Below are 11,852 nucleotides of genomic sequence, written 5' to 3'. Positions count from 1 at the left end.
TTTTTTTATTCAATGTCATAAAAATGTCTCTTCATAATCCACACAGATTCTGCTCAGTGCACATCAGAGACGGGGATTCAAGTTGCACACACAGTGACTTGAGACTCGTCCTCAAAAGACTTCAGACTAGACTCGGACTCGAGGTGCGGGACACGTGAACAAATTTTATTTTTAGGCAACGTCTGATGAGCTTGCTGTTAACCTACCTACGTAACACATACTACGTATCTACTGCACGCGACCACATGTAAGAGAGAGCAACAATCACTGGCAGCTGCTGTGCCATTCATCATAATATCTAGCTTTAAAACGTCACATTAAAAGACCCAAACAAAGAACAGGGATGTGATTTTTCAGGATTTTCCGACCTGAAAATCTGACCCACATGAATCATGCAGATCTGTCCACACTTGCGCAGTGTGTACCCCTGTCGCTCTCGTACATCAGTGTTACATGACATGTCGGGCAGTAATAACATTACTTTAAGAGTAGTGTAACGCATTACTATTTCTAAAACAGTTACGTTATTACAGTTACTAATCCAAGTATAGCTGTGTTACTGCGCAGCTGAACACACCTTTATGTCTTTATGTTAAAGGCTGGTAGTATTGTCTTCAAATAGAGTTGATAAACACCTCAGCGCACTGAAGGAAGCCATCTGACTGTGTGAGGAGCAAGCTTGTTGTGTGCAGGTAGAGTAGGCCTAGAGCGCTACCGTCTGACTGGTCCACCAATAGGAGAGAAGTTCACCCCTTGAGACACAGCCCCTCCTCATTTGCATAATGAGGCAGAAATGCATAGAGAAATGTAAAAAGGACAGGCAGAAATAAATAATAGGGTAGAAAATGCAAAGGAAGAATAAAACAGACAAAAACATTAAAACACACACATAAATAAATACATTTAAAAAATAAGTAATTGATAAATAAAGTTGAAGATTATAATGGACTATTAATAAATAAGGTAATTATTACAAAGGTGAATAAGTAAAGAAGATAATTAAAATAGATATATACATATATTAATGTCTCCTTGTATAATTTCATTACTACCTACATTTATTTATTTACTTTATTTTTTTGTGCATTTAATCGGATTATTTATTAAGCATTTAATTATTTCTGGATTTATTTCTGGATTTGTCAGAATCAGTCCTCCATAGGCAGAAAGGCTGGAGGTATGTCAATTTTATGTGAAAATGGTGAACTTGTTTAGTCAATATGGATAATAGATAATAAGTCAGAGATATGGTGCCCATAGAAAATAGTGTATCATATTTGTAACTTGTCCTTCAGTCTGACAGCCAGTCAGGCAATTGTTGGACCGTGACTTTAAATCACCCTTTTTAAACTATGTGTTGTCCTTGGTCCTGCTTGTTCTTTAATTAAGCAATAGGAGACGGCGTTTTTGGTCAAAATAAATCACTTTTATTACAAGTAAATGAATAAAGAGCTCGGGGTTGTGAGTCTTCCTTTCCCTGACCACCAACAGGGTCACTCCATGAAGTCTGACTCGCTATCTCTCCCTGACCCAGTATACATCAAGTCATAAAACAATAAATGTAGGTCAGTCCATGATTGGCCCACGTCCTCTGACCCCAATGTTTCATCCTCTGACTCCACCAATCACCATGCTGTTGCTGGGCAGATTACGAGAGTAGTCCCTGAAATGAGATATCTTGGAGAACAGATCTTTTGTACCACATTCCAAACCGCCTCTCACCCATTGTTCAAGTCTCCTTATCTGATCATTCAGAGACCCCTTGTAACTGCCCTTCTCCAAAAACACACACATCCGGTCTGCTTTAATGACAGTTTCAGTTAAGAGCGGTGATATTTTTAGCCACTCACACATTCTTTCGGTCTGCTATTGTCTGCCACACTTTCTTTCACTGTTTTATTGCTGTGCCAGTGTTACTTTTTCTTTTATCATTTTTCTTTACATGTGCTTTCATTCCACGTAAACCTACTCGCTGATGCTTGTTGTGTGCAAAGTACGATGCAGGCGTCTTCTCCAATTAGGAAACCTAATAATCACAAACTGCTATTTTAATGCAGGCTAATGAAAAATGTGCAAAACACATACATAAGAACGTGGAATAACTGAAAAAAACACACTGGTTTCTGATCAGGGTGACTGCTGACTGAACAGACAAGGGACCAGGATTAACTAAGCCTGGCTTTTAGCCTGGTCCAGAGCAGGCTTGCTGCACAGAATAAATCGCCATGGTAACGTATGGTCCACTGCTTTTGTGAAACAGAGTCACGGCTTTCGCCCAATGTCAGCTGGGATTGGAATGGATATCACTGTCATCCCGCACATTGGCAGAAATTGCTGCAGGATCCAGGGTGGGGATCTTCAGAAGATATCTCCTGCAGCTCACCTCTTCCAACTTATCCTGTGTTTATAAGAAAACCTGTTTCAGACAGTCTTTTTTGTTAACAACAAGTGACTTTCTCAGCACAGTTGGCTGTGCCCTATGCATGTGTCATTTTTAAAAAAGACACTGATGTGTTCCTTAGGTAAAATCAAATAAAGAAACAACTAAAGTCTGTTATTATGAATTGCTATAGGTAACAAGTTAGTGTTGAGCTAATATTCGCTAACGTCTAATTGAAACGCTGTTGCAGTTTAAAGTGTTAAATGATGTTCAAATATGTATCAAATATGTTAACGTCAGGGACACAACAATAACACCCAGAAATATGCAAAGTATATCTTTGGCCAAAATTGTAATTTAAGAGTTTATCCGTTTTTAATTGATTGCATGAATGAACTCACCACTGACTCCGACCTTCTGCTGCTTCTTCTCTTGATTAAGACCGGATTGTAAAAAATGTTTAGGTGCATACCGCAATCTACTGTACAGGAGTGTGTAACACACACACATTCGCATTTTCTCGACTGAAAACTAAAGGGGACAGAGCGTTTGCTGTCAGGGCCCCGAGGCTCTGGAACAGCCTGCCCGAGGAAATTCAGGGCGGCTGAGTCAGTGAACTCTTATAAGTCCCTTCTTAAAACATACTTTTATATAAAAGTCTTTCCTGATTTTAGTTGATTTTAATTATCTATTTTTCTTTTAACTGTATTTTAATTTCATAACTTTCTTCCTGCTTTTAGCGTGTATCTTCTTTTGTTTGCTGTGTTTATTTTCTTTGCTCTTGTGAAAGCACTTTAAAACACCAAAACACTGTGTATCCTTGAGGTCTAACAACTGACTTGAATGCAGAGATTTGGTGTCTTTTGGCAGGAATCTTTATTACATTTACCAAGATGTGCTTGCATGAAATCAAACACAACAGGGTCAAACATATGAAACAAAATAGCTCTACTAGTGATCAAAAACTTCACAGGGCACCTTATGTTCCAAGTTAAAGATAAAAAGTTCCCTTTTAATAAACCGTGTATTTGCTACTTGTCTCTCTCTCTTTCTTCTTTCCTCCCAGCCCTCTCCTGTGTCCCTCGCCCAGGTTACTTCTTGCCTCTGGTTGTGTGCCTGCCCTTGGTTCTTGTGCTGTTGGCTGTTTCTCTGCTGGTCATCTACAAATGGAAGACAAGGAGGAATACTGGTTTGAACACCAGAGGAAATGCAGGCAGCGTACAGATGGAGGTGGAGGTGACTATGTTTTTTTTGACAGATGACTTTGGAGAAGAATAGTGTGGCCCTGTGGATAGAAATGTCAGGTTCTCAGTTGGTCCTATGTTAAGAGTTAAGTACTCTTAACATAGTGTTTTGTAGGCAGTGCAGTGTCCCCTTCTACATCCTTTGTTTTAAATTCTTTGCACCAATATTGATTTTACTCAGTTATGCTTATGCTGGTCTTATTATGGTACAATTTATCTTGCTATTACTCTTACTTTAGAAGTTACCTTGTACTTCTTGCTCTAAATGTGCTATTTAACAGTTGCTTAGGAATAATAAATGTCTGGTCTGTTAGTCTGGCCACTGTATTTTAGTTTTGATGTCGTTCCTGTTTTATTTTCAGTCCATCATCTATGAGAACTGTCCTCCAGTCTCCACATGTGAAGACTCCATCTACCAGAACTTCAATTGAGGGACTCATTTTAAGACCGGATACAAATAGTAATGTTTGCATTTGAATCTTGGTTTTGTACTGTGCAGCTTATAATGTGCTGTAAGGTTCCATTTTTTTCCTTTTCTTTTGGCAGATATTATCTATAAATCATATTATCATCTCTCTCTTCTGATGATGCAGAGCTGATCATTTGTCTCAGGTTGTTCAGCATTTTATCACTTGATTATTGTGAAATGTCAAATCTGTCTTCAGAAATGTAGGTGTTGGTTATTCTTTCCCAAACTTTGAGAAAAACATAAAGAAATCAATACAGTCCAGCATTTAATATGCCACACTAAGCGTCATTTTGTAATTGTTATTTTAGTTTAATGAAGTCATTGTGTTTGTCATTCTTTATTTGTATTATGTTGGTGGGTCCTGTGTGGTGAAAGATGGTACTGCACGTTTACATAAAAGACTGAAAAATACTCAAAGGTGCGTCATTAACAATTGTGATGGCAATTCCAGTTTTCTAATAAACAGCTCAGGCAAACACTTGTCTTTCTGTGAATTTTATTCAAGTCTTCTGCAGAAGGACTCACAGCAACACACATACGCTGTGTACATGTATGCTCGAATGAGTGAGGAGAGCTGAGTGAGCCTGTTATTTATCCAGCTTTAGGGTCAATCATATCATCCCACAGAGACACATTGTCCCTGAAGTCTGGATAACACAGAGAACAGAGATATTTTGACTGAAACGTTTACACAGATTCAGTGCTGCATCACAGATGAGTCTCCCTGAGTCCAGGGTTAAATGCAACATGTTTGGAATTGCAATTACACAACGCTTTCAGACGGTGTGACAAAGAATTATTATTTTATGCTAAAGTAAATTACTGATCTCCCACTGTGGTAATGTATGCCATGCATTTGTTGATTTGTTTATTTATATGGTGGATTGTGGATTCCTTTTATGTTTTGGGATTAATCTGTATGTGTGATATTACAGACTGTTCATGCCCGGACAGAGTCGACCACGGCTTTTAAAGAAATTTGGAATTCAAACTATTTTAAGGAGACTGAACATTTTGTTAAGTTATTTCAACACAATATAAACATCACAAGCCTCGCTGTTCAAAACAGGCAAATAAATATTAATATTCAATTTTATTAGGCCTCCTAAAACAACTGCTGACTGTAGTTTTTATTAAACAAACAGGAGGAAATAGTGCATTTGTTGGAGACTATTTTCAGTGGTAAATTAATCCACATGTGGTGCTTTAGTGATGATCTGGGTCAGCAGGCGGTGTATGTGGGACTGAGTCTAAATACTACAGTGTGTCTGTCAGACAGTGTCTGACAGACCGACTCTCTCTGACTTTAATAATCTCCGTGATAAAAGTCCACATGTGAAATATCCAGTTTTCCTTCACAGCCCCTGGCTCTGTGAATGGAACACAAACTAAGTGGCTTGGAGCATTTTTCCAGCCAATCAGCAACAGGTGGCGGTAGCGTGCTTGTGAGAGAAGAAGGGCTCTGGGAGAGAGAAAGTTGCCAACACTGGTACATTCAAACATTCTGGAATTATTATGGGACTCTGGGCGCTGTGCACAAGGAGAGATGTCTGAGAAACAGCTGAAGAGGAAAAGATCTGAAGAGTTGAAAAACAAGTTTAAGGGAGAAGTTCAGTTAAAGCATCTTTGTGTCCATGCAACATTGAAAGGTTCTTGTATCTCTATATGTGGAGTGAAGCTGTGGAACAGACTGAGTAAGGTGTTAATACAGTGCCCGAACATGACCCAGTATAAAAAGTGGTGCAAAAATATTTAAAAAATAAAATTACAAAAATATGGTTTTCAAAAGGTATAGGAAAGAGGAAGGGCTTTCACTAGGTGTTCACACAGGTTTTGTTTCAGGGGGACCCAGGTGCAGACAAAGACAAGACAAAGAAAGTGCGAGGAGGAAGTTCACAGTCTTTATTCTCAAAAAACTCAACAAGAATTTGGTCCAGGCGGAGTGATGGGGTTCGAGCAGGCCCGTGGCAGTGGGTTGTCAGGTGGAATCTCCTCAGATGTGGTGGAGCTGAATCCTCTCCAGAAGGTCAGAAACTTGAGAAAGATCTTGGAGAGAGAGGAGAACACTGGTAAGATAGGAAGAGAAACAAAAGAAAACCAATCACAGCTTGGGCAATGTCATGTTATGTTTGTTAATGTTATTTATTTCCTATGCTCTCCTCTTAACAGCGGACCGCCACCTGCTACAGTGCGGCCAGACGCTGCTCTGACCCGGGCTCTCTTGACGAATAAAGCAGTCTTAGCTGGACAGCCACTCGACATGCAGCGTGCAAGCCCTTCATGCGGAGAACAAATGCATAAAAGACCTGCGGCACACCAACAGGTGCCTATCGTCTAATCAATCTATCGTCTATCGTGAATTGGCGATCCAGCTAGATCAACGACCTAGTAACGTCAGTTCAACCAGCTTCATATCCACCCAAAATATAAGTCATATAAAATAAATTGACAAAGGCGAGAACTGACATTTACTCTTTTTTTTTGTTTATTTTAATTAGTTTTGCAAACGTACAATACAGTTTTAGTTAGTTGTAGTTTTTTTTGTAAATCCTCGTTTTAATTTTTATTTCAGTTTACAACAATTTTTCACATCTAGTTTTCGTTATTTTATTCATCTTCACAAAAAAATATCAACAATAAACACAGTTAAAACAGACAAAAAAGAAACAATTTAACTACACAGACTTTTTAACCATGGTAGAAGCACAATAAACAACAGCACCTGAAACAATCAACAAAGTCTGAACAAGTCAGCAAAATCAGGCAGGCAAAATGCTCTTATTCTGAAATGCTCCATGTGGGATCTTAGCCGTGCAGAGAGCAGAACAAAACCAGTTCACAGAGAGCTGTGATCGGTAGTAGAAGCACAAGAAAATACAAATAAACTAGTCAACAACGTGGGGCAGGCTAAACACTCGCTTACAATGAAACACTCGCTTACAATGAAACGTCCTCTTCCTGGCGTAAGTTGACGCCGGGCAGAAGACAGAACAAAAATGTAGTGCAGCTGCCGCCTGTGTGAATCCAGTTTGATACATCCATCGTTTAGAATTCACGCAATGCATGACGCTGAAGACATTTTTGTCAAAATTTTCTAATAAGTTTGCCATTTACGTGGAAAACAAATGTTACTTTATTATTTATTAGTTTTTTGTTGGTAATTGAAATTCTTGTGGTGGTTTACCATTGAAACCAGGAGTGAAGTGACTGTTTCATTGATAAAAGAGTGAACCTTTGATCATTAATGGAAGTAAACTACATGCACCTCCTCTCGGCCTACTGTGTTATTTATCAACTGTCCCCTAACCAGCTGGGGCGCTGGGCCGGCCGCTAACGTGCTATCTCTGCTTATGAACCTGTGTGAAACTGTACAGGTACCATGAGTGAAGTCACACCCAACACACACACGGAGAGACAAACCGAATGGGAGGAGAAACGAGTGAAACAAAGAACACACCCAGAGTCCCAGAACTGGCTGTCAGAGTAAACGTTAAAGCACCTTCATCTTCCTGACTGATCAGACAGAGTGGAAGGAGTGAAGTGATAGAGGCAGTTCTCCTGCAGTTGAATGATTTGTCTCCATCAGGATCAAACTCAGAATGAATATCCACCGTGTTCTGTTCTTCTGCTTCTTCTCAGGTGAGGACTGATTACCTGACTGTCTCTTTAAAGCTGCAGCACACACTGCTGGACATTTGTCCAAATGTTGAATGATAAATGTTTTTCAGTTGCTGTGTTCTTATTCAGATGTCCTGTTGTTCTCTGATGTTTTCTGTTACTAGTTTCTGCTGCAGCATTTCCACAATCTGATCCAGCCCATTGTAATGAAATGGAAAGCAATTTAAACTAAACTAAATATTCATCATCTGTTATTCAATGTTGGTAATTTATTTAGTTCATGTTAGAAAATTAGGACACCCTTAGCTACAAGTACAAAACAATAACTGCTATAGAGTGAGTGAGAGCTGAATTTTGTATCATCTCCGCTTAATTGTGTTCCTTTCGAAGTTGATTAGCCCTCATTAACATGCAGAATATTTACAGTCTGTGTCTAATACAGGAAGTACTGACCATCAGGATTTACCACAAATTAAATTTTGATTGGTTAATTTTGGTGTTACTGTCTTTATGCCAAGTGCACGTCTTATCCTGCAGATATTAGATACAATTTGTGGGTCATGATGTTAACTAAAATCTTATCAAAATGATTTTTAAATCATTTCAATAAATTATGAATTATTGAACAATAATGTAATTACTTATTTGGAATATTTTTATTTTTTTTTTTAACTAAAAATTAAACCCTTAAAAAATTAGGGCCTGCAGCGGTACCTGTCAGCTGGGTAGTGGTTTCAGGGACTGATTTTAAAAAGGTCCAAGAGTCAAATTTGGTTTTGAAGTGGCTGGAGCTGTGAACAACAAAGATAAAATGATCGTGAGATGCTTCCTGCAGGCTGAGAGAACTGTAGCTGCTCATTGATGGATAGAAACATAAATTATACACAAAGAATATCCACGTGTTTATAAGGTGGTTTGTTGAATTAATTATAACAAAATCTAATTCTAATCTTTCCAACAGCACTGAGTGGTGGAAACACTGGGCTCGTCAGCGCAAAAGTCAACATTTATACAGGAGCTGAGGGAGGAACTGGTGGAATTAGTTGCTACTTCACTCTCTCTGGAAGCAGGAAGTTCTTCTGTAAGAACGAATGTAAAGCAGAAGATATTCTGGTTAAAACAGATGATGTCAGAGCTCAGAGTGGCAGATACAGCATTGACTACAGAAACGGATCTTCTGGAAGAGGAATTGTGTCTGTGACCATCACAAATCTGATCAAGTCTGACTCAGGACGGTACAGGTGTGGTCTGGGCGGGACTTCGGATCCAGAATCATTCAGTGACTTTGAGGTCAGAGTTTCAGATGGTGAGTTTCTACTGACCAAAATTACACCAAATTTATATTCACCATATTAAGTGATTTCTGAAGAAAAATATAATTGTGGGAAGAATGTATAAGAATAAATAAGAGTTATTTGTGCTGTTCGGACTCTGGTTGTCACATCCTGTGTGAAACCAGGTGAAACAGAACAGGAAATATTGTGATCAAACTGCACCATCTTACAGGTAGTAAATAATGATTGCTCCTCTTTTCAACAGTGCCACTGGCTGGATTTTCTGGTTTTATCCTTACAAATACTGAAGGAGAAGATGTCACACTTGGATGCGGCGATACTATTTACGGAACATGGAAGTTCTTCTGTAAGGGTGAATGTAAAAAACAAGAGGACATCATCATTGAAACAGATGGGAACAGAACTCAGAGTGGCAGATACAGCATAAAGTATGAAGTAGGATCTGCATTTGGACTGGAAATGAGCATCACACAGGTGACCAAGTCAGACACAGGACAGTACAGGTGTGGTTACGGCAGAGCTTTGTCTCCAGATTCATACAGCAGGATTCCGCTCATTGTCATAGATGGTGAGTTTTGTTTTATCAAATGTTGTAATACATGTACCTTCTGTTAAAGGTGGATGTGAACAAGAGGGTTAATGGTTGGCACCTTAACCTCTAGCAGCACATTTTAAAGGTCATATTTGCATTAAATGACTACACCCTATTTATGGGAGACCATGTTAATACCTGTACTGATGTGTTGATCAGAAAAAAAAATTCTCCTTGTCAGCAATAATCTTTTGTGACAATTGAACAAACCAACTTATAAACACATTCATATTCTTTGTGTATTATTAATGTTTCTATCCATCAATGAGCAGCCACAGTTCTCTCAGTCTGTGTAAAATCTGCAGGAAGCATCTCATGATCATTGTGTCATTGTGTTCACAGCTCCAACCACTTCAAAACCAAACCAAACTAGCAGCGGAGGTCCGCCAGAGCTGTCATCATTATCAAATAATAAGCGTAAGTAAATCTCTGTGGTGGGGGGGCGTAAGCTAACTGTTTATAAATAACTGTGTGTTCGGCTTCATTAAACATTTTTGTATAGCGTTTAGCAAGGGCATAGGTCTGCATCTGTCTTGACGTTGACTGTAACAGTCAGGTTAGTTATTTGACGTCCAAACGAAGATCATTTAACGATAGTTTAACAACGTTTTTTTTTTCGTTAAACTGTTCAGTGTATACAGAAATGAACACTGAAATCAGCTGTTTTTACACATCAACAGTGTGCAAAGTCTTTGCTGGTTGTATGAGTTCATCTTATTTGATTTGAAGTTTATGTACTAAAACAGTTTTGCCAAATCTCTCCTGGTGTAAGTTACCCCTTGTCCTGCTTGTTTTAGACCTGTCCCTGCTCCAACACAGCTGATTTAAGTAGCTTCTGGAGTTCTTAATGACTTCATCATTTAAGTAATCTGTGTTGGAGCAGGGAGAGATCTAAAACACATGCAGTTATATATAAATTAGTATATATATATAAGTTAGCTTACATGCATTTGGTGTGAGAGACCCGAGTCCAATTCCCCACTGTGACACATCCCCCATTGTGTCCCAGAGTAAGACATTTAACCCCTAGTTGCTCCAGAGGCGTGTGGCCTCTGACATGTATAGCAATTGTAAGTTGTCAGCTAAATGATTAAATGTAATGTAATCCTATTATACAATTTCAGGAGCTAACGCTAGCCACCATTTACCTTGCATAATTTAGATTTACAAATATTGATAGCGGTAGCTATTTTGACGGCAGACATATGCAAAGTCCCATGCATTCAGACTGTTTCCAATGTTTTGGATAATGCAAATCAGTCACTGCTGCCAAATCCTTTTCTAACTGTATATAGTGGGAAAGGTAATATCAAGCAAGAGCGGGTTTGTTGACATTTAACAACATTTACCTAGCACCATACATCACAATTCTTTAAATGTCAAACCAAATGAAAGAAGAAAGTCTTGGGCACATATTTTGTGTACATTACATCTTCATATCGTATCTCATTATGGAGTTGTAGAGTGCTGAATAGAAAATGTGTACAATTACAACTATTGTCTAATGGTTGGAGCCAATGGGAGCAGTGGGTGGGAATAATTTCTTTAGCATAATTCAGTCCTCCAATGGACAGACGAGGCTTGTAGTTGTACAAAAGAAGTAAACAGGTTTTCTCCATTAAACACTTTGAATGTTCACTGAAATGTTTCAGGAAGTCCCATTGATGACATGATTGCAGAAGTTGCATAGCAAACTGGTAGGCAAATCTTCTGACCTCACTTGACAACAGACAAAAATGTCACCAATAATATATTGAATAAGCAACTTCTTCTTCTAATCAGATGAATAATCTCCAATGGCTTTGTATAACCAACCATTGTTGCTGTCATGGCTGTCTGACTTCTTCTATGCTAATCATTTAACCAGTGCTTGAAGTGGGCCAGTATGCACTAATACGCAGTACAAGCCTCTCAACATTTTACTCTTTACTCTCCGGCACATCCCACAAGTTGCTGGTACTGTGCTCTGCCCTCTTCATATCAGGTTCTCTGGGCACTACGCAACGCTAACCTGTTCTTGGAGACAGAGGAGGGAGACAGAGGAGGGAGAAGCTTGGGTTAGTGATGTGCGAATCCATACTAAAGTATCGATATTTCTGAAATGTAAACACAGTCATTTAGTATCTTACTGTCACCAGGATGGTCTAATTAATTATATATAATTATACCTATACTACTTCTCCTTCCGACTGTCAAAATCATGCTTGTGCTACAGCTCTGTGACGGAGCTTCTTAGATGTGATACAGGATATTT

General features: G+C 38.8%; 1 protein-coding gene across 1 annotated transcript; it reads left to right on the top strand.

Moving 5' to 3' along the window:
• The first annotated feature begins 6,038 nt into the window (after positions 1 to 6,038).
• Positions 6,039 to 10,612, top strand: LOC119905064 (polymeric immunoglobulin receptor-like). Its single transcript, XM_038721773.1, has 4 exons — positions 6,039 to 6,162; positions 8,673 to 9,017; positions 9,251 to 9,574; positions 10,608 to 10,612. The coding sequence occupies exons 1-4, from the start codon at positions 6,039 to 6,041 to the stop codon at positions 10,610 to 10,612; spliced, it is 798 nt and encodes a 265-aa protein (XP_038577701.1).
• The last annotated feature ends 1,240 nt before the right edge of the window (positions 10,613 to 11,852 follow it).

This window comes from Micropterus salmoides, unplaced genomic scaffold, assembly GCF_014851395.1.
Source record: "Micropterus salmoides isolate LMB-PRFRI ecotype aquatic unplaced genomic scaffold, ASM1485139v1 Ms_hic_scaffold_16, whole genome shotgun sequence".
NCBI classification, from domain to species: Eukaryota; Metazoa; Chordata; class Actinopteri; order Centrarchiformes; family Centrarchidae; genus Micropterus; species Micropterus salmoides.
Note: the sequence above shows the minus strand (reverse complement) of the source record. Positions and strands in the feature narration are given on the sequence as shown.

Coding starts and splice junctions, on each gene's coding strand:
- LOC119905064 (XM_038721773.1), top strand. CDS start 6,039: ATGGGGTTCGAGCAGGCCCGTGGCAGTGGGTTGTCAGGTGGAATCTCC. Junction 6,163..8,672: donor GGAGAGAGAGGAGAACACTG/GTAAGATAGGAA, acceptor TCTTTCCAACAG/CACTGAGTGGTGGAAACACT. Junction 9,018..9,250: donor TGAGGTCAGAGTTTCAGATG/GTGAGTTTCTAC, acceptor TCTTTTCAACAG/TGCCACTGGCTGGATTTTCT.